This window comes from Triticum aestivum, chromosome 7D, assembly GCF_018294505.1.
Source record: "Triticum aestivum cultivar Chinese Spring chromosome 7D, IWGSC CS RefSeq v2.1, whole genome shotgun sequence".
NCBI classification, from domain to species: domain Eukaryota; kingdom Viridiplantae; phylum Streptophyta; class Magnoliopsida; order Poales; family Poaceae; genus Triticum; species Triticum aestivum.
The window spans coordinates 28,414,692-28,441,609 of record NC_057814.1 but is presented as its reverse complement, the minus strand read 5'-3'; the positions used below and the strand labels follow the sequence as shown (position 1 = coordinate 28,441,609).

The 26,918-nt window shown below is 44.1% G+C and overlaps 1 protein-coding gene and 1 pseudogene across 1 annotated transcript; both read left to right on the top strand.

Annotated features, from left to right (window-relative positions):
• Positions 1–3,734: 3,734 nt before the first annotated feature.
• LOC123168276 (malonyl-CoA:anthocyanidin 5-O-glucoside-6''-O-malonyltransferase-like) lies at positions 3,735–8,529 on the top strand. Its single transcript, XM_044586148.1, has 2 exons — positions 3,735–4,451; positions 7,590–8,529. The coding sequence occupies exons 1-2, from the start codon at positions 3,783–3,785 to the stop codon at positions 8,262–8,264; spliced, it is 1,344 nt and encodes a 447-aa protein (XP_044442083.1). The 5' UTR covers positions 3,735–3,782; the 3' UTR covers positions 8,265–8,529.
• A 1,629-nt stretch (positions 8,530–10,158) lies between these two features.
• Positions 10,159–10,759, top strand: LOC123170682 (cell number regulator 13-like; annotated as a pseudogene).
• Positions 10,760–26,918: the final 16,159 nt, after the last annotated feature.

Sequence of the window (26,918 nt, the reverse complement as noted above, 5' to 3'; positions counted from 1 at the left end):
AGAGTGGGGTGTGGACAGAGTCCCCCGCTGCCGACAGGGCAAGGGCTTGCTCCAGCCCATCCCAGTGCGCGTCCTCCTCGAGGCGGCTAGCCTCCAGCGCGTGCTGCAGGGCCTCCTCGAGGGCGGCTTGGTACTCCGCCTCCGCCTCCATGTCTTCCGGCTCTACCTGCGGGGGCGGCGGTGGGAACGGCGGCGGGACGGCATCGACACCCGAGCGCCGTTGCTCCTCGTGTTCGAGGGCGAACCAAGCCTCCCAGTTGGGGGAGTCGGCGGCGTACTCTGGCAGCCGACGCTGCTCCGGCGTGAGCTGCGCGCGGCGCCTGCGCACCTCGTCGTCGAGCGCCCGCTGGGTACGAGGAACCGCCGGCACCGGGATCCGCTGCGGATCCAGATGCCAACGGTGCGGCAGTGAGAACGGTGCGGCAGATGTGGACGGGAGAAGTGGATGAGGCCGACCCCGCCGCACGCGTGGTTAAAAAAAGACGCTTCCACTGGCTGACGCGTGGGCCCGCTGTCGGTGGTCGTCATAAATAAGACGACCGGTGGCGGTTGGGTGGCCGCCAGGTAGACGTGCGGCGCGTCCGCTTGGCGTCCGCGCCGACGCATTCCAGGCGCAATTTTGGGCCGAAAATGGATCGGCGCGGACGCCAGGCGGACTCAATTTGAGTTTGGGTCGGCGCGTTGGGCCTCCACTTTTGTCCGCGCCGACCCATATAGACGCGGGCGGACGAAATGGGTCGCCGGAGTTGCTCTTATTACCTTTTTTTGGCCGAAACTCTTGGCACTAGCATCGTAGCCAGCACTAGCACTAGTCATTGCAGGGTTCCACCGGATCAAGGAAACACATAATTTAAGCAGGGCACGCCCACTCTTTCAGACATTGAAATCACAGACGCCGGGGCGCTGGCGAGGAGGGCACGTCCGTCGAAGAAGTCGCGTGGACTCCAGGTACGGCCGGCCGTGGAGGGGAGGAAGGAGGAGCAGGAGAAGTCAAAGCCGGCGAATGCGCGAGCGGGGGCAGCGGACGGATGCGGCGGCTGGGCTGGTATGAAGTGGCCGGCGATCATGCCGATGAGAGGCGGCGAGTGGAGGGATCGGTACCGGCGGAGGAAGGCGTGGTCGGCAATGACGCGGCGGAAGGAGGCGGAGGCGGTGGAGACGCGGGCGAGGTCGGCCGCCGTGGGGAGGCGGAGGAAGATGTCCTCCAGGAGCTCATTTGGAGTTCGAAGGAATGGCGGCTCCGGCGGTGATGCTCGGCGGGAGGCTGGCGGCGGCGCCATCGGGGATTCGGGGTGGAGAACTGGAATTGGGTGTAGGGTTTTCTGAGGCACGTGACGAGCTATCTATGTCTTCGTCTGAGGCACGTGACGAGCTATCTTTTTTGTTGTTGTTGAGAATTACGTGACGAGCTATCTATGTCTTCGTCAATGGGCTTTGTGAGAAATGAGCCTTTCTTTTCAACTATTTATTGGCAGCCTGGTTTTCATACCCTAAAAAAAGTATCGCTCTAACGCTGGCTTGTTGCTTCTCATCATCAATTCTCGAAAAAGAAATTCTGCTTCTCATCATCAATGTAAAAAAGGACATCTTAAGTTGATTTATTATAATGTTTCAAAGGAACGTAACTTCATTGGTAAATACAGTATATATATGAGCACTACTGCACTCTACAATTTAGTACGGAAACATGATTAGGTTGAGACCTATATATAAAGGAGACATGAGAAAATATACTAGTTCAATGCCACCTTCAAACCTTTCCAAAACAGTGGATTTTTTCACTGTTTGGAGCTTTGGTGTTCCAGCACAGGACAATGTTTAGAAATACCAGTCAACTCTTTTCAGGAAATAGGATTCTCTATACTGTTTTCGATCATGTTTTCTCTCATATGTTTATGCATATTTACTAGCTAGCATGGAATTAATCAGAACTTTATACCAACAAATATCACATAGTTATATATTGACTGGTGACGTTGATAGAGAGACTCAACTACACAATGAGACGGAGTTCTCCTATGTCAAACCAAGTGAGTGGTTTACTGGTTTAGTGCCAAGCAATAAGCGTCAAAATCACTTTTTTTAAATGAACACTAAGATCACTTAATTGAACATTATTAGGTGGATGGTCGCCACCTCTGTTTAATGGATGCCATTTGGCAGGCCCATCCAGCAACGACTCCCATCAAAGCGCTTTGTTTTAGCTTTCTTGGTAATCCCATTCCGAGGATTTCTAGCAAAAAGAAGTTCTATTTTCTAAAACCATAGGAATGGTACTCATCTCCAACACTTAATCCACAAGTAAATTTCATATCAAAACCCAAATATCACTACAGTACTATCATCGCAACTTACCCATTTATACTACATGCATCATCGTGATACTGCTATATATGCTTATTTACTATCAACACTAAACAGAGTGAATGAGGTTAATTTTATTTGATGCGTTTAGAGGTAGGGACTTTGATCTTAATTACCACTGAAAGAAGTGTTGTTAACTTAATTTATCCTGCTAGTGCACTATTGTCATTGCATATGGTTAAGTTTTGATAGTTGGTTTCTCCGACTCCCGCCATCGCCAGCGCCGGTCCGCCTCATCTTCGGTGGCCTCAGGGCCATGGGGGAGTGGTGGATCCTGGCCCTTGCTAGTGGGAGGGCTCAGCTTTTAGATGTATTCTCGAGTTTTGTTAGGGTTTGTGTCCTGCTCAGGAAGGCGAGACGGCGGCGTCTCCCTGATGATGGAATAAGGCTCTCACCGCCTAGCTCCCGTTCGAGTGGTGCATCCAGCATCATTGGTGGGTGTGTGGAGGCGTGTCTCCGGCGGATCTTCTTTTGATGTATTTGCTCGGATCTGTTCGTCGTTTCTCTATGTTTGTGTGATCCTTCCAATCTATGCCACTCTTCATCAGCGGCGGTTACTGTTCTGGTGTGCTGGTCCTATGGGGCCTTAGCACGACGATTTTCCGACTGTCAACTACAACAAGTTTTGCCCGGCTCCAGTGAAGGAGGGGCGATGACAGCGGCGCGCCTTCGGCTCGCTTCAGTGCTTGTATTCATCGCTGGGCAGTCTATGAATCTAGATGAAATTTTTATTACTTCTGATGTTCGCTGTACTGCCATGATTGAAGATGAATAGAACGGATGTTTTCTTAAAAAACCAAAGTTTTGATAGATGGTTCAGTTCTATCTCCAGTGTATTTATTAATCACTGGGTGGGGCCCCTCCCTTTCGGAGGCCCGGGGCGGCCGCCCCCCTGCACCCCATCAGGACCGGGCCTGTATATGGCATGATGCAAACTGAGTGTGGCTTAGTTTGTGCTGGAACCGGTCCACTAGGATTCAAGTCTTAGACTTAGCACCGATGCTTGCATTTTTCTGAATTTATTTCAGATTTTTCGGCAATGTTTATTTAGTGGGAGGAGATGTCCCAGTCGATTACGAATGTGCATGTGGTTACTTCGTCAATCTTAAAATATACGTATAAGCATCTGCAATTGCAATGTGTCAAAAAATATCGTACTAGCACATAGTTCATGCCATGCATGAGTTATATTAACACATGTGTGCCCTAACCATGTTCTGCTTTTATGGAAATTCTACGGCTACGCTTTCTATATGTGCTCTGCCCTATGGGGCCCACCGTCAGTCTTGCTAGTGAGCCCTCTCGGTCAGAATTGTACTACTCCGGATAATTAAGCAGCTTCAGATCCCGGCAGGTCGGCACGCAACGCAGTCCACCACCACCACCCAGCTTGCTCGTCTGTGTCGCCGTCGCTAGTCATGCCGACGGTAAATATCGTGGAGGTCGGCCGCGTGGTGGTGCCACAACCGGAGGACTTGGTAGTCAGGCTATCCGCGCTGGACGCGCCGTGGGTGGCCAACCCGCTAATCCAGCGCGTGCTCCTCTTCGTCGATGACGCCGGCGGCCAGCAGCACCCGCCCTTCGAGTCGCTCGTGGCCTCCCTCCGTGCATCCCTCGCGGCCACGCTCGCGCGGCTCCCCCCGCTCGCCGGGAGGGTCGTCTTCCTACGGTCCACCGGCGATGCCGCCATCGACTGCTCCGGCCCCGAGGGAGGCGGCGGCGTGCGGTTCGTGGTCGCGGAGAGCGACGATGCGGACGCACGGCGGCTAGCGGGGGACGCGGACCACGACGTGGGCGCGTTCGAGGCGCTCGTCCCGGAGCTCAAGGTGGACGCGCTCCCCGCGGAGGTTCTGGCCGTGCAGGTCACGCGGCTCAAGGGCGGGGTGGCGGTCGGCGTGGCACTGCACCACGCCGTGGTCGACGGCCGGTCGGTGTGGATGTTCCTGCAGGCGTGGGCCGCGTCCTGCCGCAGCGATGATGCTGCCGCTGTGGCTACCGTGACGTTTGACCGCGCGGTGGTCGCCATCCCCGGTGGCGAGGAGCTCGCGAGAAGCACGCTGCGGAAGTACGCGCCCAATCTGCCGCTGGTATATTCCTCGCCCCTTCCTTCCCTTCCATGTCCGTTAGTATCTGCAGCCGGCGAGCAAGCTAGCTAGCTAGCGGCGGTCAAACTAAGCAGCCCGATTCCCTTTCCTTGGAAAAATAAAATATCCGTCTCTATCTCTGCACCGTGTAGATTTGATTTCCTAATAATTCAGGTCAACCACTGGCCATTGATTTTTGGGTAAGTTTCATGTTTTATTGTTTTTTCTCGTGGAAGTTTGATACCATCGCCCCCTACGTGGCCTCAAGTCATGCAGTTTAGTTCTAGATAAATTTATTTTTATCTATTTACGACAAATAATTTCAGACGGAGGGACTAGTAATCCTCGAAGCTTGAAACATTAAAGCACTAGTTTTGTAGAGCTCAAAATGGCCACTCAGGATAAAACAATAATAATTAGGAGGTGTTTGGTTCGTGCAATTGTAACGTCATCTGATAACGACGGTAATAGATAGCGCTAAATCTTGTTTGTTTAGATTGCTCTGTAATTTGATAACCCCGGTGACAGATCCCGCCCTATTCAAAACTGATACCCGAGAAATCGGGCGCAATCAGAAAACGATACGCCGTTTCTCTCTCCCTCCCGTCCACCCTGTCGTCTTCTCCCCGAACATCCACGCCATCTCTGCCCACCGATCCCCATGGCACGAGCAATTTAATCCCGTAGCCGAGGATGGCGGCGACCTCATCCTCAACCCCGCCTTCGCCGCTGGTTCAAACTGGCGTTGATCTGGAGCTACGCAGCCAGCGACGGTCGGTGCGGCCGCCTGGGTAGCCTCCGGCTTCTCGAAGTACTGGGCCTACCACCTCGCCTTCGCACCAAGCTTCCTCTCGGCCAGACCATCGGCGAGGTGTGCAGGATCCTCCAAGGCGTCAAGATGATTGGGGGGAAGGGCGAGAAGGTCATGAGGATGGTACGCCGATGGTCGGGCTGTGTGCTCGGCTCGGGAGGCAGCCAGCAGAAGAAAAGCAAGACCAGGCGCCGCTGTATTAATTAACGTTACAGTCAGTAACCAAACAGTTTTGGTTTTTGATCGATACCGTTTACAGTAACAGTGTCATTTGATTCCATTTACGTTTGTGTTTCCATTTCTGAACCAAACACCTCCTTAGGTTTTAGCTACCAACGCCTGCATGCAAACATTAACTGCACGCCCAGGAAACGAGGCGCAGCATACGTGGCCGGTTGCAGGCAACGACTTGCATGCAAACCTCATCGCTACGCATGGGAAGCAAGGTGCGCAGCCTGGGATTTAGGAAAAGGAAAATGCAAGTCATTGGTGCAGCCGTGCAGGCTTTTAGCTCGAGCAGCCTAATTTTTCCGGGCGGGGCTTCATGGTCAGAAGACCTTTTAAATCCGGACGGAGGTACTAGTACTCCCTTCGGTCCTTTTTAGTCCGTATATAAGTTTTTGTCGGAAGTCAAAGCATCTCTATTTTGACCAAATTTATAGAAAAAGTATCAACATTTTTAATGACAAATTGATATTATTAGATTCATGACGAAATGTAGTTTCATGGAATATATATTCGGTATGGTAGATGTTGTTGAATTTATAAAAAAAAACCATGGCTAAAAAATTATAGTATAGAAAATTCTTATAGTGCAACATAAAGCAATATGTTTCTTCGTAGATTTCTAAATAGCATAATCGTCATATCCCCAGTTTCTAAAACAAGTATGAAGCAAACTTCATAATCTTTTAGAGGTTGTCGAGGCCACCCGCAAACTTAGAGTCACCATAATGAGATCTTCATTTTTTTCTTTGCTTTTCTTTTGTTTGGTTGCATCCACTCAATACTCACACACTCAATTGGATGGACTCAAATCTTTGAATTGAGATAATATTGCAATATAAAATTCTTATATAGGGGAGAAATGTTGATTTGCAACCTTTTCATGCATAATTAGTATTCGAGGTGTTCAAAATTTATCGCTTTTTTATAAATAGGTAGTGAATATAACTAATGGAAATGATAAGCGACATTTGCATGCATATATTAGTAGACGACTTAGCTGAAGGACTAGAGTGGCATTGTTACAGTCTGGCGTGGTCTCGATGGAACGGAGCTCCTAGGGGATAGGAGTCGATGGTAGACGTGGCTATGGCCCTGACAGCGCGAAAATGGGCGACAACACTTGCAATTCATTCTACTAGGCGCCGTCGTGAGATTGGAGACGACTTGGCCAGCCGGGGATTATCCCAGATGAAGCGTCCCGTTCCGTATCGATCTCCCACTGCTGCCTCCTATGTCACCTCATAGTCATGCTAGATGGCCTTAGGGCCACCGAAGGCGAGGCGGACCGACGGTGTGGGCGGGACGCGAAGGAACCCTAAGTTTTCTTTTGAAGAGGGAGGCGACGGCTGCGTCTTGTTGCTTCTAAAATTGATGTTGTTGAACCCATTAAAGAGAAGTTCAACCCAAAGAGATAGATGAGGGAAGTCACTCACAGCCTGATATTGGTGTAACTTAGTAACGCTGGTGTTATTGTAACTTAGTAAAGCTAGAGGCTTGGTCGTGTGCGCATAACCTCGTCACCCATATATTAGCCAAGGCTTGGCGAGAATCTAGACATGACCGGACAACGCTAGAGTACCATTTTACTCAAACTCTTCGTACGAGGCCAGATAAAACACCTAGGAGAAGTAGGGTATTACCTCTAGAACATAGGGCCTGAACCTGCATAAAATACATCAATGTGAATCCCCTACATATACCATCCACGCAAGCCTTGCTCCTCAAAATCTTCAAAATCACGTGTATTGTCACGAAATCCCCTTGCACATGATTTGAGCTAATATAGAACATAATAAATCATATAAAATCAGTATTTGAACAACATCTTCAACGCACATGGGCACTTGAGACTTCCGCCACCAACTACGGGCTGGCAAGGCATTCTAAAAGCTGTTTCGAAACATATGTTTTTTGGTCTTCTCGGCTTATATCAGCTTCAGTGGTTTCTCAGCTTCTACTAGCTTCACTTGCTTGTCATTTCAACCGCAACTCAAACAAACAGGACCTGAGATAAGCACTAGAATATGCATCCTTAGAGTACTGCTTTCCTTTTATTGCCAATGCTATAAAGTTAACATTCTCGGACACTCCTTGCATTGCAGGCAGCCAACCTGTTCCCTAGAGCCCCAATTAAACTCCCTCGCCGGACGTTCACCGTCACTGCGAAGCACATTCACCAACTGAAGCAATGCATGTCCGGTCAAACGACCTCCGGGAAGCCTGCCACCGCGCCCATGTCATCCAGCTTTGTGGCTATCGCGGCGCTCGCCTGGGCGTCCTTCGTCCGGTCCAAGCACCCGGCCGCCATCGCCGCCTGGCACGACGTCTACGTCTTCTTCTTCATCGACTGTCGCGGGCGGCCTGGCATTGACCCGCCCGTGAGTGAGAACTACTTCGGGACGTGCATCACCGGGTGCCTCGTCAAAGCCATGGCACGTGACCTCCTCGCGGTTGACGGTGTCGCAGCCGCGGCGGCGGCGATTCAGCGGGAGGTTCGACGAGCAGCCGAGGACCCGCTCGGCCTTTGGGACTGGATGGACATTGTTTCATGGGTGCCACTCGACAGGTTGGTGGGCATCAACGGGTCCACACGGTTCAAGGCATACGAGGTGGCCGACTTCGGTTGGGGCGCGCCGAGCAGGACAGAGCTGGTCACAATGACCGACGGGCGGGTGGTGTTGGTCGCTACCAAGAGCGGCGGAGTGCAGGTGTCCGTGTGTATGCATCCGGATCATAGCACAGCATTCAACTCGCACTTTATTGATTCTCTATGTTGATTCATTTGTACTTCCTCCATCCGAAAAAACTTATCCTGAGGGACAAGTTTTTTCGGACGGAGGGAGTATGCAGTATCGTCAGCGGCAGCTCGGCACGACGGTACTAAATGTCTATGTCTATGTCCATGTGCTTTACTAGTTTAGTCGGGCATTCTATCTATCTATCTACCTGCTATTTATAGTCATTTAAATTCTTATTCGAATACCCGGTATGTAATTCGAAAATCATCATGATTAATGGCTCTATGTGCTTTACTAGTTTAGTCGGTCATTCTATCTATCTATCTATGTCGTATTAATTTTTGATATTTTTCTGGGTGCTTGTAATGTAAGGGTTGCGTGCATTTTATTGTGAGGTCCAAAGTGAACGCTTGTAGCTTTAATGCTTTGATGCGGCATTTTTACTAGCAAATGGCATATCGAACATTTTCGATGGCAAGTTTAGTGACGCGAGAATGCAACTTTAATTGGCAAGCATGGCAATTTCGTGCTTTAGTTTTTTTTGACAGAAAATTGCCATGTGTGTCAACTAATTTGCTATCCTTGCGTCACTAGAATTACCATAAAAACGTTCGATTTGCCATGTGTTTGTACTTGACGCCAGGTAATTATCATTTCCATTTTATTAATAGTTCTGTGGGTGTGATTCGTTTGTATCTCCCACGTGTTTATTAATACTATGAGTTATGTAATTTGGTTGCACACTTCCCACATGCTTTTTTTTTCCTCGCTAAGTTTGTTTAGCATTGGGCTCAATATATATCCTCGCATATTTCACAAGATGTTTGCACTATCCAATTACCTGTGGTTACTTATCTAAGCATCAGAATGCAAATTTTATCTAGCAACCATCATCTTTATAGCTAGGTACCTCTACAGCACATTTGTTATCATGGTGCCAATTGAGGCATTAGCGGAAACTGGCCAGCTCTTATATTTCGTCTGAGCTAGTGATGTCTATGTTTGAAGGGTTCAGACTTTCAAAGAAAAAAGATGATGCTAAATGTTTGCATGATCATAATCTAACAATGTGTGGGTAGTAGCATGCACCTGGGTCGCCTAGCCTAGAGGCACCATGCTGACCTATGGAGTGCCACTCATCCTTGATGAGCTTCGGATGGCTCCTCTCTCACCAAAGTCATGTGTTCATCATAGTCCTTCCAACAATTTCTTATTTGTTGTGAGTTCAATTGAGATATTCGAGGAAACAGACCCGGGCTCGCGATTTCTATTGTTGAATGGTTAAAAACTTTGGAAAGCATCGGCATTAACTCATTTATTTTGTTTAGGCATGGTTCTTAAAAGGTGCAATTCTAGTGTTTTCTTCTTCTCCATAATGTAAGTTGCATTGACATATGCTCCAACCGGCGAGCGGTTGCGACGGCGAGGCGGGCGGTGCTTCTCGGCCGCGCATCAACGGCGGGCCCGACTGTCTCGTTGCCCTTCTTTTTGTGCGGGAAGCGAAGGATGATAGGGAAAGAAAAAAGAGAAGAGGAGCTGAGATCTGACGGTCCAGGCACAATATCTATGCTCCTGATTGTTCCAGGATAATATCTACATTTTTCTTAGGGTGTAGGAAGTAGTCCTGGACTCTTGATGGTGTTGAAATGCCATGCCAAATTGTTGTAGTTTCTGAAAGGTCACTTTCTTCTGGTACAGTACCTACATTCAGAAAAATCACAGTCCACTCACCACGCCAACAATTTGGATGTGCCCATCCTATCAGGAGAGGTTCCTTGTACAACTTCCCAACCACATAGTCAATCATCAAGACTGAAGACTGTGACTCGCTGCTCAAAGTACTCCCAAGGTACAGGAGCTGGTTACTGAGTGCCTGTTTTCAACACACTCCGGTCTTCTTCACCAGCAAACTGAGAGAAGATGATGCTAAGGAATGGCGCAGCTTGCTGGGGTGGACGCGTATGGGCTCATCACGATGATCGTTGAGGCTGCAAGGACAGTTAGAAGGAACCGGGAAACCTGCCAGCTGCTGGCACGGCGTGTGAAGATGATTGGAGACCTTCTCCAACAGCTCGAGAGCACGCAGCTGATGCAGCATCTGGACACGAGGAACCCCGTCGAGCAGCTGGAGACAGTCCGGCATACGTACATGCTCATCAGATCCTGTCAGGACGGCAGCTACCTGTACAGTTGCTTTATGGGAGGTAAGCAAGCTGACCAGCTCCATCAGGTGCAGAATGAGATCACCTTCTACCTCCAGCTCCCTTCCCCCTCGTTGGCTTCGTCGATACCAGTCGGACCTGGTCACTGCTTCGGCACAGAGCTCACCCTCTCGGTACAGAGGTACATATATTCATCTCACTTTTCTAGATGTGAATGGTACAGCTATCATGTGCATGAGTTTGCCAGCTCAGATTTAGTTAGTTATAGATGGTGCTTTTCTAAATCTCTCATGTGAGCAGTACGGTAGGCAGGTTCAGTTATCACTCTTGTCTGATTGTGTTAATAACAAAAAACTGGCCGGCCTATTATGAACACTCTCAGATCAAATATAATCTTAAAGAACTCACTTGTCAAGATCATGCAGCTTCTGAACTCTGCACAGATGCTAGGCCAATGTGGTTTGTCAGGTTGTAGCCCCCCTACATGTCGATAGAAATTTCCACCTATTATGCTTCATAGTAAATATTGATTTGTTGCTAGAATATTGCTCATTATTTCCACAATGTTTATTCAAGAGAAAATTACGTTGAAAGGATCTTATTTCCATTTCTGTTTTTTTTTTCTTTTGCATCTCAAAGGGTACTATGGATGAATTACATGCAGTCCATCCTTCGGAACATAACAATAGGTATGGTATCTCAACAGTACCTTGTTTTATGCTGAATTCTGTCACATTCATGGATTCCCCATTGTTGTGCATTCAAACCATTGTGGACCTGCTTCAGTTTCCAGCTCTTTTAGTTAAGTTATAGAATGAAGGATGCACAAACAATTTCTTATCGCACAATGAAGTTGAACTTGTTGAGCATCACACCTTTTCAAATTATAACCATGATCGGAATTGTAATTGTTCTATATCAACTTAGTGCACGAACTTTGCAGATTATTGAGACTCTGCTTTACCACGTAATCACCAGGCTCCTACCTAGTTGTTTGCTACTTCAGTAGGCATTAAGCAAGACTTCTACCTCGTGTGTCCCACCCATAAATACAAATGAAAAATCATTAAATTTTAAAACCTAAATCTTGATTTCCTTTACTCATGTTGTAACATACCACTTTTCGAACCCTTGTCTTGTTTTTGTTGTTGTCTAAGCTAGGAGTTTTTTTTCCACATGAGATAAAATAAATATTTGTGCAATTTATTTTATCTTTTGCATTTTAGTCTCTTGGGTCAAGTTCATTGAAGGTGCACTAGTATTCGAGTTAGGGGACACTTGGACTCCTATCCACCTTCTACTCGAAATCCAGCCCACTTGGCAATCTTTTCTTCTAAACCGGCGACCCAAACTCACTTCGGACTTTAACCGGGCTCAAGCCCAATGACCCAAGGCTAACTTAATATCTCTATCTCTGCGCCGACATGTTTTCTTGGCTCAAGAAGGTTCCTTTGGGCGACCAAATACAACCAACTTTTGTCAAACTCGGATTTCAGCCTGGTCTTCGAATACAAGAAAGAAACATGATCTCTATCCAAATCTAGTTGACCTAGGGCAGCCCCAACCGACCTAGGGCCCTTATAAATACTTCTCCTACACCCCAAGGCTCAAATTTCACGAAACCATACCTCACGAGCTGCCACAAAGTTGATCTCGCGGAATCCGCGAGACAGCAAGAATCTGTCCCGTAATCCATATAGTACCGGCGACTCGAGCATCCTCTTGAAGATCCAACGGTGAAATTGCTGCGCCTTTGTGTCTATTCCAAGCTCGTAAAATTTGAGATCGATCCAACGGTGCAATGTCCCTTGATACCAATCTACCGAGACCCTGTTCAGGCAAGCTTCTCTACGATTTCAAACCTTCGGTTTGTAATCTGCTGTTACTCCTTTGTTTCACGTTTTATAGCACCATGAAACCTCTCTGATCTGACTTGTAGGACGTCATCAGCTTCTCCCTAAAATTTCTATCAAATCCATGCAGCCAATCTTCGTCACTGAGGTCATCTCCGAGCTATTGTTTCCGACGAGCAAATTAGTACAGATTCTCACCGGTTTTGCGAGCAGTGCAGCTATCAACTCGGTATGCCAAAGATCTTTTGTCATAATCTAGCCCTAGATGTCTACTTCCCTCTACGGTTTGGTCACACCGATCGCATCTTTAGAGCTTGTTCTGAAGAAATTGTTTCCTGTTCTGATTAGTTTATACAAATCATAGGATACTTTAATTTTCCACGTTAGGGTTTGTACTTTGTATTTAATTCGACCACCACCATCGATATACCTGTTGTTGATCTCCTAATCATGTGCATGCATGAAAATAGATTGCTTCATCTTCAAACTATGTTTTATTTGAAGCACATATAGATTAGTTTCACTAGTCATCAACCCGTGCATCTGCACGGGCTAGAAGTATATATAGAATTACACTTCATAAATGTTCATAATATTTTTTCCTACTTGCATTCTTGGTTGGCTGGAAAATACGTACGAAAAAAAGGTGTCCTCAAAATTGTTAATATCATGTAATTAATAGTGATCATCATATGTAGCAAATATGAATAAGATTCCATCAATCCTCCATAATATGGTGATAATCCATAATAAGGTGATAAACTGCATGCAGCACATTTTTTTGAAGTATATTGTGTTCTTTAATTGTTGTGATGTGGTTATCCGTAATCGTCTGTGGAAAATTAACAATGAAATTACGGAAAAGTGGTTCAAACTAATATGAAAGTGAATTAATGCAAATGAGGAAAATGGCAGCATGATACTCCACCACAATGTTAATCGAGGATTAGTTATGTTGTATTTCCTAATAGCTCGAATGTTTATACTGATCTAGTAAGCTTGTCCATGTGGAATCACACATGTATAGAGAAATATAGTAGAGGCGGTGTGGTAACACTCACCAATGGTCTCTGTTTATTGGGTATGTCTATGGCACATGTAGATGTGTCATAGTTATTACACATCTAAGTGACTCCATCGAATATAAAAAGTCAACGTAAAAAAATAACCACACGAATATATGCGTAAAATAAATGACATAGGACATATATTCCAATACTTAAGGCGCCTCTAGATGTGAGTAAAACCGATATTTATATGATAAACTTGATTAGTGGCATGAAAAAGTTAGATGCGAGCTAGGATGCTAAAGTTGTACTTGTATTCGAACACAACCATAAATGAAATGCCAGCTCATGAAGGTCAACCACCAACAACCAATTATATTACGTGGTAAAAGCTTTAGCCATCACGATTTGCAAAACTTTTCTCTTGTTTTAGTAGACAGAGCCCGTACGGATGAAGAATCAACCATATATGTATTTCCATATGTACCTAACTTACAAAAGAGAACTATTACTAAATTTACAATAAGTCAAAAGCTCCAACACGAACGTGCGACGTTGTATTAGTGACATTAAGATATACATAGAAGGATTATTAATAAATTCAGTTAACAACAGATACTACATACAAGATACAAAACGCAAGTGGTGGTATATATACCACCACTTGCGTTTTGTATCTTGTATGTAGTATCTGTCGAAACCGAGAGTATGTATGTGTAGTATGTAGTATATAACAATGATTAGGTAGTATATATACTAATTTTTAGGTAGTATGTATCATTTTTTGAGTATGCTCTTTTTTACGTACAAATATGTATGTATTTCACAGATATAACAAAAACTATGGGCTCATATGCAATTTTTTCATGTAACTTGCTTTGGAATAGCTTAGATATAGTATATGAACATATTTAAAATAATAAAATAGTATATATAGTACATATGGTAGTATATGAGACATGTGGGGTAACTACCACCAGGTGGTAGGATGGATTTTCCCTATATATATATAGAAGATTGTATTGTATAACTGCAATGTCGAATTAACAAATTAAAGGAAATCTATAATTCTAGAAGCAAAACAAATCAACATTAGATCTGAGGCTTTGACATGTAGTACTTCCTTTTTCCTAGGTAGAGATGACATGAAGACTCAGCTATTCCCAAGTACATCAAAGGAAACAATTATATATCTAAATAAATTAGTAAAAAGCATTTATGATGGTTACAATAAAATAAATTACCACGGGAGGTATAAGTATAGTATTTTTTTATATTTACATAGTACAGCGATTCTTAATTAAGGCTCAAGCACTTCAAGTACCTGACTTGACTGAAAAAGATTATTGGCCCACGTTATTATATATAAAGCACCACACAAATCTTCTGAAGCGGATTGCCACCCAGTCGGTAGATCAGATCGTCTGTTTGCTCCAAGAATCTTCTCCTTCTCACGAGACTACTGGGCATGGAGATCGGGCAAGATTCCTTTTGCTTCCATTGTCAAGATGGCTGGAGGAGGAAGAGATGCTAGCAACCGTGGAGGGAGATATGGCTCGGGGAGGGGCCGCAATGGTCGTCCTCCTGCTCCTACTCCGACGGGGCAGGATGGGACCGCTCCGCCACCTCTGGTTCCTCAGGTACCTCAAGCTATGCCGCCCTATCTGTCAATATACGCAAGTCCCCACTGTTTCCAGTTGGTTCTGCTCAAGCTATGATGCAGGCAGGGGGCAGATGTATAGCTGTCAAGGGGGCTGGAATCCTCAGATGCAGCAGATGCCACAATGGGCGAACCAGCAGCAGTTCCTTTTCCAGTATTTGCCTCCTACTCAGGTTTTCCCTCAGCATTTCAGTCCTCAGAGCAGCAGGTCCAGTTGGGAGGAAGTGGATCATCTACTGGTGGAACCGTGCAGAGCAGTCAGCCAGAATCCAGCAAAAACAAGAAGAAAAAGAACCAAAGGAACAAGCAGACAGCTGCTACTACTGCTAGTGATGAATCCTCCTCCTTTAATGTGGATCCGAAGTTCATTGGGGCGATTTGCTACAACTGTGGTCTCCCAGGTCACTTTGTGGGCATGTGCCCCACCCCAAAGGTATGTTTCATCTGCAAGACCCCTGGCCACCACATGGATACATGTCCTACCTGGTACAAACCCCACCCTGCTGCCATGTACTGGGGGAGTGCCAATAATGGACTGGGATTTTTTCATATTGAAACTGGTGGCAAGGAAGATTGCGAGTGGCTGAACTTTGGGAATGTTGGACTAGTCTTAATTGAAAAAGGAGAGATTTCTGAGAAAGAGCTGGGGCTTTGTTTCTCTGATATGTGGAAAACTAACTGGCCCTGGCAGATCAGAAGATACGATGAGAAAAAATTTATTGTCAAGTTTCCCCCAAACAAGAAGATCAAGGATTTGGTAGAATACCCATCCATTAACTTGAAGAAAGAAGGAGTGACTATATCTTTTAATGACTGGAATGGAGAAATGCCAGCCTATGACACTCTGGAGGAAACTTGGATTGTGATTGAAGGACTGCCTCCCAAGTGGATATCCTGGAACATTATCTCTCAACTATCTACTATGCTTGGTGTCCTTGTTGATGTGGATTGGCACACTATATTCAGGAGCTTTTATGAGAAGGTGAGGATCCAGGTAGCTGTGAGAGACTCTACTAAGATTCCCAGAGACAGAATGGTGGAGATACATCATGAGCTGTATTTGCCACGGTTTACTATGGAGTCTGAGGTTGTTAGTGGACATGAGTTAGATAATCCTCCAGGTCCTGATGACAACAATCCCTCTCAGAACAAGCATACCGAAGAAGAGTTTGATTCCAGTGGTGATGACTTACTAGGAGAAGATATGGATACTGGAAATAGCAACTCCAATACCAAAACAAACATCAAACTACTGGGTCCAATGGAGCCAGGACTATGCAAAAGTGCTCTACTCCTACTCCCAGAGCCAATGAAGAAAATTTGGTCTCCTCCAAGGTTCTGGGTGCACCTATGACCAAAATCTACCTTGTGGCGGTGAAGAAGAGACACTATGATACATTGGGCACCCCTCTCCTTGATCAATTTGAAGCTGCTGCTGACAAGCCTGTTTCCCAGAAGTGCACTAATACTCATCAGGTGTGGGGCCCTGTAGTGGCCTCCAGGGTTAGCACCAAGAACAAAAAAGATAGCAGGCCAGCTCTTCAAAAAGCTCAGGAGTTAAAGCAAATTAAAAACCTGGAAAAACCTACAATTAGAAAAGGTACCCATAACTCTTTTGCTTGCTTAGATGATTCTCTCTTAATTAAATCTGCAGAGTGCTCAGGTATTAACTTGGGTGCTAGTAGGGATAATATCAAAGATAACATTTGCACTATTAAGCAAATTGAGTTAGATACACTTGCAAAATTTAATTCTGAAAATCCTGATGTATTTTTACCTACTAGTATTGATATTACTGGTCGGGAATTTAATGATTCTGCTGTCAGTCCTGGGATTAATGTTGGGCCAGAGGAGGGGACACATATTAATGTGCTCGCTGAATCAGACTCCCCCTGGATTGAGGTTAATAGGAAAACTAACTCCTGTAGAGGGAGGAGGAAAATTGATTTTATTATTAAATGATAGGTATTTTTTGGAACATTAGAGGGCTGAATGGCCCCATTAAAGTTGACAAATTGAAAGAGCTCATTAGAGGCAATAGTCCTGATTTTATTTGTATTTCTGAGACCAAGAAAGAAGAATTTATTCTTCTACAACTTGAAGCATTTGATCCCAGATCTGATTTCAAATGGAAATGGCTCCCTGCAATTAACACTGCAGGAGGGATTTTAATTGGATGTAAGGTAGATCTATTTGACTTAGTCCAATGTGATTTACATAATTTCAGTATTTCTTGCTTACTTAAAAATAAACAGGATTCCTCTATTTGGAGGCATATTTCTGTTTATGGTTCTGCCTATGACCAGTTCAAAACGGATTTCATTAATGAACTCCACAGCTTGCTAACTGGCTGGATAGAGCCCACCCTGGTGGGTGGTGATTTCAATTTAATTAGAGAGGCTGGTGATAAAAACACTGGTGTTATTAATCAACACTGGGCTAACCTCTTTAATGACTGGATAATTAGATTTGGCTTATTAGAGCTCAAGATCAATGGGAGGAAGTACACTTGGGGCAATAACCTGGATAATTTAGTGATGGCTACTATAGATAGAGTTTTCATGACCACAGATTGGCCCTCTGCTTCCCCTGGGGTGCACCTGCCTAGATTAGGGAGCGATCACACACCTTTGGTAGTTAATACATGTGCTTTCCCCATTCCCAAGAACAAGCATTTCATATTTGAAAAATGGTGCTTGGAAGTAGATGGGTTTAGAGAAGTTGTAATTAAAGCTTGGACTGCTAAATGCCCTTTTAAAAAGGCAATAGATGTCTGGCAGTTCAAGATAAGAAATTCCAGAAAAGCCATTAAAGGGTGGATGGCCAACTATGAGGCAGAGCAAAATAGGAACAAAACCTTGGTGGCTGAGTATAACTGTCTGGATATTTTTTCTGAATCCAACCCTCCTTCTCCTAACACTAACAGAAGAATTAAAAAAATTGCAGGGGACCTGGAAGAAATCTGGAGGAAAGAAGAAATCAAGGCCAGACAAAGATCCAGGGAGAGAGACATACTAGAAGGAGACTTAAATGCTGGCTACTTTAAAGCTGTAGCTAATCAAAAGAGGAGAAAGAAGCAGATCACGGCGCTTGAAGGAAATGCAGGTACTGTAACCGACCCTGAAGGTATCATGAATATTGCTGTGAATTACTACAAAAATTTATTTGGTTTTCAAGACAAAATTAACATCAACCTGAAAGATGACTTTTGGGAAGATGGAGAGAAGGTTACTGATGCACATAATCGCATCTTAGACACCCCCTTCTCTGAAAAGGAAATCAAGGATGCTGTATTTGGCTCATATGCTGAAGGAGCTCCTGGTCCAGATGGATTTCCTTTTTTATTTTATCAGCAATTTTGGGACCTTATTAAAGGTGACCTGTTTGCTCTGTTTCATGATTGGGAGAGAGGTGATCTAGACCTATTTAGACTTAACTTTTCCCTACTTACTTTAGTTCCCAAAGAGGCTGATGCCACTAGAATGGAGAAATTTAGGCCGCTTGCTATGATTAATTGTAGCTTTAAAATCTTTGCTAAATGTGCCACTAATTAGTTTGGCCCTATCTGCAAAGACTTAATCTCTTTGAACCAGACAGCCTTTATAAAAGGCAGATTTATTGCTGAGAGCACTATCACAGCTCATGAAATTATTCATTTTGTACACTCCAGTAAGAAATCTGGTTTTGTGTTTAAGTTAGATTATGAAAAAGTTTATGACATGATCAACAGAGAGTTTCTGATGGACATGATGCATAAGAGAGGTTTTAGCACAAAATGGATGAAGAAAGTTGAATCCCTTTTATATAAAGGCTCTGTTGGAGTAAATATTAATAATAGCAACAGTGATTTCTTTGTTGCTGGTAAAGTGGTTAGACAAGGGGACCCATATTCCCCTCTGCTTTTCAATTTAGTAGCTGATATTTTCACTAGAATCATTGTTAAAGCCTCAAGGAATAATATTCTTGAAGGATTATTCCCTAGTTCCAATCCAGCTGGCATCATAAGTATGCAATATGATGATGACACTTTACTTTTTATGAGTAATAACACATCTCATGCCAGAAACTTAAAATGGTTGCTTTCCTGCTTTGAGCAATTATCTGGTATGAGAATTAATTTTCACAAATGTGACCTGGTACCCATTAATATAAATGGAGATGATGCTAATATATTTGCTCAAATCCTTGGTTGCAAATTAAGTGAGTTCCCTATTAAATATTTAGGTGCTCCCCTCCATCACAGAAAACTAAAAAAATGTGAGCTCCAGCCTACTGTTGATAAAATTATCAAAAGAGGAGCTGGGTGGAGAGGGAGATTACTGTCTTCTGGCAAGAGACTCACATTAGTGAAGACCTGTCTATCCACTATTCTTGGCTACCTTATGGGGATTATTAAATTCCCAAAATGGGCCATAAAGCTAATTAATTCTCAACTAGCTCACTGTTTTTGGGATGATTATGAGGGGCATCATAAATATCACCTTGCTGCCTGGGGGAATGTGACCCTACAAAAGCAACATGGGGGCCTAGGTATCCCTAATATTGCTGACATGAATCTCTGCCTCTTAGCTTCCTGTATTAAGAGATATTTCCTGGATGAGGGCAAGATTTGGAAGCAAATTATTGATGCCAAATATAGAACTCGTAGCCCTAACATTTTTACCTGCCCTAGTAATGGTGCATCCCCCTTCTGGAAAGGGATTCTTTGGGCTGCTAAAGCCACTAGAATGGGATATTCCTGGATAGTTGGGAATGGCAATAGTGTTAGATTCTGGGAAGAACAGTGGATTGGGCATACCACCCTTGCTACCCAATATTGGGACCTGTACACTGTTGCCAATGATCATAATATTTCCATCAGTGAAGTTTGGGATGGCACTAATCTTAAAATTACATTTAGGAGGTGTTTTGACCAAAAAATGTTAGCCGATTGGAATGATCTGTTCAGTCGCATTAATAATGTTAATCTGGAGGATAGGAAAGATACCATTCTCTGGAATTATGAAGCTAAGGGTGTCTACACTGTTAAATCTTTCTACAACATTGTTAATTTTAGGGGGGTTTGCCCGGGTAACCTGCCAGTTATTTGGAAAATCAATGTCCCCCTGAGGATTTAGATTTTTCTCTGGCTTATGGCCAAAAACAAATTATTAACGAGAGATAATCTACAAAAAAGACAACATGTAGAGGATACTACTTGTCTTTTCTGTGGTGAATCTGAATCTATTGAACATTTATTTTTTGGCTGTGTCGTTGCGATAGAACTATGGAGAGTGATTTTTGATATATCCAATAAGCACGCTGGAATGTCCGTTGATGACATGCTAGCCTGGTGGTTTAATAACAAAAATCACCCAACGGACTGTTTACTACATTCTATTGTCCTTTGGACTCTGTGGAAATATCGTAATGACATATGTTTCAATCATGTCCCCTGGCTTGGGATGCAGGTTCTGTGGAGGAAAACTGCTTCTATGTTAGGCAGTTGGATGGTTCGATGCTCTGGCCCTATCAAAGAAAGGGTGATGCACTTGGTGAGAAAGCTGGAGCAGGAAGCGCGAGCCCCCCCCCTCCTGATGTGGCCAGACCCTGGCTAGGCCTTCTGCAGTGCTTGGGGGTGCTGCACGAACCGTGACACTGACTGAGTTCTGGGGTGGTCCATCGAGTTATCGTCGCGGCTCCCGTTTCCCTTCCTCTGCCGGTTGGTAGTACCTCTGACACTAGCTTTTTTTCTTTTTTAGTAGTTAAGTATTTGGCGTTCTGCCTTTTGAGGCTTGGACAACTCTATTTGCTGGGGCAGCGTGTGTGCTGTATATCCCCCCTGCGTGCTTGTAACAGAGATGTTAGATATTCTGGGGTTTCATTTGGTAATGCAAATGGAGCCGGGGCGAGAGCCCTTTTCCTCTAAAAAAATAAAGCACCACACCAAGCAACATTCAATTTGAAAGTACCTCACTTGTCCCTAAGCATTGTGGGTTGACCTAAAAGAAACAGAAAAACTACAACATGTGGACTGTAGCATACACTAATGCTTGCAATACAAAAAATTATACATATTTGTCATAATAGCATGCAAATTCCTGTGTCGATGCACAGTTTTGATGATTTTCCCTAGAAAGAGAAAATCAAGAATTACAATGGAGTTGTTCCAGGATAAAAAATAATAATTAAGCAGTGAATTACCTATTGATGCTTGGGGTCAAACTCAATTGGTCGAATTTGATATGGTAGTTAGTTATCATTTTTTTTCTGAAGCTGAACAAAAGTTTGTGCAAACAGCTAATATACCAACAAAAATTCCGTATCAAGTACATGGTCATGAAAAACTTTATTCTGTAATTCCATTTGTATTACGCCAGTGTATTAGTCCACCATTTGGAATGTAAAATACATTTGGCATCGCCTTGTAAGTTCTCCTTGCTACATCATGTAATCTTGTTGCATAATTTGTTTGTTTCAGAATATATTTGCTTGACATGTAATTGACCATTAGATGAGCATTATAGTATGTTTGCTTGACATGTCCCACACCACACATCAGTGAATAAACCTGACTTCAACACTTGTTCGCTTCTGTACTTCATATGGTGGACAAAGCAAGAAGCCCCAAAAGCAACAAATTCTGTCCTAATATGTCACGATGAGCACTATTCAGAAAGCATCTGGCGAGGTATTGCAAATAAATTAGAACAGATCCACATCATGCATGTTCTTACCTATGTGGCAGCATATCTCCCAGTAATTCTCTTGGATCATATTGTAAATACCTACATGCAGTTATAAATGTATACATGGTAATGGAGGCAACACAAATAAATCTCTTCATTGGACAGTGAGAAAAGAAAAACTGTACACTGAATTTTTGCACGGCTGCTCAGCAATCATGCCCGGTGTGCAACCCAGCTTCTCGTCCATCTGGGCCGCCCTGGCCGCCACGGGCGTGCGGACTGATATCTTATCCTCCCGCATGTTAGCACTGCCATTTAGCTGTTGGACAAAAGCATCAGCGAAGATGATCAAGGAAATTAATTATCTGTGGTTGTAGTATATGCATGTGTTTCCGGCGAAGCAATCTGGCGTGGCTAGCTAGCCTTGACCGGAAAAGGCTCAACAACATGGTTCAAAAAATCAATCTCGTGTACTCGTAAGTACGCGGCTGACTCAAGCATAGAGTACAAATGCGTCGGCCTCGTGCAGCTGCCGTCCAATCTGACGCCTGCGTCGTCCAGCCACGCTTGCTTATATGGTCCAGGTTTCCCGTCCGCCTCAAGGCCGTCCAGTCTGAGGCAGACGCACTCCGCCTCAAGACCATCCAACGTGAGGACGGCAAGAAGAAGAATGACCCTAGGGACCGCCTGACGAAACTTCGATGGGCGAACAAATCTTGGAAGAGATATTTTTTTCCGTGTAACACATGAAGCAGTTTGGGAAAACTGCACGTAGGAGTATGACAACAGGCGAGGATGCCCTTCTTTTTTCCTGTTTTTTTCACGGCGGTGCTGTTCATTTTTAAGATCACGTATGACTTTTTTTTTATGAGGTATAGAGTTTTTAAAATTTCTTGGACTCTCCATCACGTCTAGAAAAGATAGAGTGCTTAAAACTTTTTGGACTATTGGTTGTAGACGTGCCTTTTCTTTTCAGGAAACGGATGTATGTTTTTTTTCTTTTGTGGCACAAACATTGGACGTGGCATATGCCTTTTTTATGGCACGCCGGGACCATCTATGTTACATATGTTTTCCTTTAATCCCGAACGTAAATTCTACAATCCAACGGTGTAATTAATATTAATGATGTGGATTAATGAGAAGACTCTAAAGGTGCCTCCAATTAGAAAGTATATAAGATATAAGATATAAGATAGTTCTTGTACATCTTGATCTATGTTCATGATGTAGAATTCATGCATGTCATCTACTATCCAATATCCTCTCATGAGAAACTAACCCTCGTGATCTATTGTGTAGTATTCTTCACCATCATATCCTACACTCATGCCCATATGTTTGCTTTATTGATGTTACTTAATGTTGTGTTTGGAGTTCTTGTTGTACGCTTGTTGATCTTTGTGTGTGTTGTGCGGCGTGTAGACGAAGGAGGAGACGAGGGGTACTACGAGGAAGAAGCCGGAGGCGTGCATCAAGCAGGCATGCCACCCCCATCCCCCATCCTATGTTTTTGCCACATACATATGTTTACAAACTTGCATGGAAAATATACAACGCATATCAACCACGATCACGATTATGCCATAGGACAAAACAGATCTACTCAAACATCATAGCATAACCACATATCATTGGATAATAATATATAGCGTTGAGCACCATGTTTAAGTAGAGGAATACAGCAGGAATAGAGAGGTTACACCGCGGCATAGAGGGGGGGAAAGTTGGTGTTGACGGTAGCAAGATTGTTGATGTAGATCGCTGTCACGATCCTAGCCCCGGCGGCACATCGGCACCACCGGGAGAGAGGGGGAGAGAGCCCCCCTCCTTCTTTCCTTGCCCCCCCCCCTAGATGGGAGGAGGGTTTCCCCTCTGGTCCATGGCCTCCATGGCAGCCCCTCCGAGATTCGATCTCTTTCTCTGTTATCTTCTGTTTCGCGAACCTGTTTTCTGGCCGAAACCCGTTTCCTATATCTCGGGAGATCCGTAACTCCGATTACGCTGAGATTTTAACACGATTTTTTTCCGGATATAAGCTTCCTTGTGCCTGAAGTAGAGCTCCAACCGACTTACGAGGAGGGCACAACCCACCACCACGCGTCTGGCCTGCCTGGCGTGCCCAGGTGTCTTCTGGTGGCTGTGGGCCCCCGTTTGGGTTGATTCCACCTCCCAAAAATCATAAATATTCCAAAATAATTCTCCGTAAATTTTTATCGCGTTTGGACTTCGTTTGATATGGATATTCTGTGAAACAAAAAACATGCAACAAACAGGAACTGGCACTGGCACTAGATCAGTAAGTTAGTCCCATGAATCATATAAATTGTTGCCAAAAGTATGTAAAAGTTGTATAATATTGGTATGGAACAATCAAAAATTATAGATACGACGGAGACGTATCAGTCATGTTTGTAAGATATATTGCACACCGCTTTGACTAATCCAGTACAGGGTCCTTCTGGAACCTTCCCTTGTTCGGAAAAAATCTCCACTTCCATCCTCATCCTCGCCATGTTGCTTCCCCTATGGCTAGACTCACTACTGTTCAGGGAGGAGGTGGGGCAGATATTGACCATATCTGATCCCCAAGGCAACAAACAAAGCCACTTTGCAACAATGCAAGAGGCAGCTAGGAACAATATGGAGAGGGCATTTGGAGTGTTCGAAACTCGTTGGGGGTATTGTTCGTGGAACTGCAATGATGTGGGAAGAGAAGACACTTTGACAGCTCATGACATGTTGTGTGATCTTACAGAACATGATTGTCGAGGATGAGGGTGAAGGGGAAGCCCGCACGCATGATTTTGTGAAGTCCACTGTTCAGGTGCGCCCCCTGGAATAAGAGGCATGGCACATAGCCAACTGTCTGGAGGTACATCGACAACTACGAGATCAACAGGTGAATATGGAACTTCTGGATGATCTTGTCGAGCATATGTGGACCCACACTAGAAATCAGTGAACTTTGCTTTTAATTTATCAATACGCAGTATGAAAAGTATTTATGTTTGAACTATGTTTGGATTACCTATTCTTAAGTACGCATAATTTGTATTTTTGTGCACTACTTATGGTTTGGCCAAGATGATCGACGTGCATGTGTTTGGATGTATTTGATGTTTTGAAGGTAGGGATTGTGGTTGCAAATTGAGTTATTTGAGGCCGCCGGATCAGTGTCCGAGGATGTGTGGACGTATAGGGGCCTGAATTAGGAAATTCTGGTTGTAGATGAGTACTTTAAATAGGTGACCCTGTTGTATTTATATTTTTCTCTTTTGTATGTTCTGGACCTCTGTTGTTTTTTGAATAATGGGCTGTGGGGCTATTACCGCACAATATTAAGTAAAAAAAAATCCAGTTGTAGATGCTCAAACTATGCCAACGTGGTTTGGTTGGGCTGTAGTCCCCCTGCATGTTGCCGAGAGAAATTTCCACATGTCATACTTCATAGTAAATATTGATATGTTGCTAAAACATTGTTGTTCCCTCTGATCCATAATAATTGTTGTGGTTTTATTTTAAATTTTGATTTGAACTAAAAGCACGACAATTATTATGTACCGGAGGGAGTAATTGTTTCCCTAGTGCATATTGAAGAGAAAACAATATCACTAGTAGAAAACAGGGCTTTGGTTCGGGCAGGTCAAACCCATTAGTCTCGGTTCATTCACGAACCGGGACCCATGGGGGCATTCGTCCCGGTTTGTTAGCCCAGGGGGGTGGCCGTGGCCTCGTGGGCATTGGTCCCGGTTCGTGGTGACCCATTTGTTTTGGTTCTAGGCACGAACCGGGACCAATGGGCCTCGCTTCTGGCCCACAACCATTGGTCCCGGTTCCAGCCATGAACCGGGACAAATGAGCTGCCTATATATACCCCATCTCCTCGGCAGAGCACTCCACAGTCCTCTGTTTTTAATTTCTGGCCGGCGAGGGGAGGGCATTTGGGTGCTCTAGCTCACCTCCTATGCACATAAGGTGTTCAATGAAATGTCTGAGCCACACTAGTTAATCTTTCTCCTCTCGAAACTCGACCTCCGAGCTCCATTTTCCCCGAGATTTATCTAGGTTAGCGGTCCGTCACGTCCCGTCCCCGTCTTCACCGCCGTCGATCACCCGTGCCGATCTCGTCGCCGGCACCACCGTGGTGAGCCTCTTGTTCTTATCTTCTTTCTGAAAGAAAAAAATTCTTACTTCAAATAGATACTTGTCTAATTTTCTTACTTTTATTATTCCTTCTTATTATATAGTGAGATGGTTTTGGTATCCGCCCCCGTCGGCCCTCGTCCTGTCTATGATTCGGATGTGGTATATATTATCTTTTTATAACTATTTGGTTCATTTATTGTTTATGACAATTATGCCGACCAACGTGACATAGATTTTATTTATCTAGGAGGTGGTTGAACCGGAAATTCCAACCGACCCTATTGTCGAGAGGTTAAATTTAGTTGAAGAAGAAAACAATTACTTGAAGAAAAAAATAAAAAAATTGAGGAGGAGAAGATGATATTGGAGTTGCATGTTGCGGATGTCGTCGATGATCACAAGATCAAGATGGATGCAATGCGGTTGAAGATTAGAAAGATTAGAAAATATGCCATTCATACCGAGGCTTGGTATCATTATGCAGTTGGATCAATTGTTACCTTGGTTGCGATTATGATCCCATTTGTTGTTGCATTGAAATGTTTTACATCATTTCAATGTATGGTTTAATTAGATGCTCTGGAGAGCTATATATATGTTGTTCAATGAGAACTATGTATGTACTTTGGTTTTAATGTGATGATGAACTTCTATTAATTTGGTCACTTATCTATTCATGGGAGCTATATGTTGCCTTCAATTTCAGGGTCTTATAGCTCAAAATAATCAGTAAATGCATGAAAAATAATAAATGAAGTCAGAAAGGGTTGAAAATTGATGATGTGGCTTTGAATGGTGCATTTTGAACACAGAAAAACTATGGAGTTCAAGTAAGTTCAAAAAAATGAAATCCCTTTGTAACAGACGAGTTTCCGTATGAAACCCTGATACTTCGAAAGAGATTGTCCGTTTTGTACACGAAGTGCATCCAGTTTTTTTCGTAATCCTCTCTACTTTCTTGCACATGCTATGTGGGTGAAATGATGATACCATGCCAAGTTCTAACCTTTTCAGGGTTCATTTGAAATGCTTTTCAATTTCAGGGTCTTATAGCTCAAAATAATCAGTAAATGCATGAAAAATAACAAATGAAGTCAGAAAGGGTTGAAAATTGATGATGTGGCTTTGAATGGTGCATTTTGAACACAGAAAAACTATGGAGTTCAAGTAAGTTCAAAAAATGAAATCCCTTTG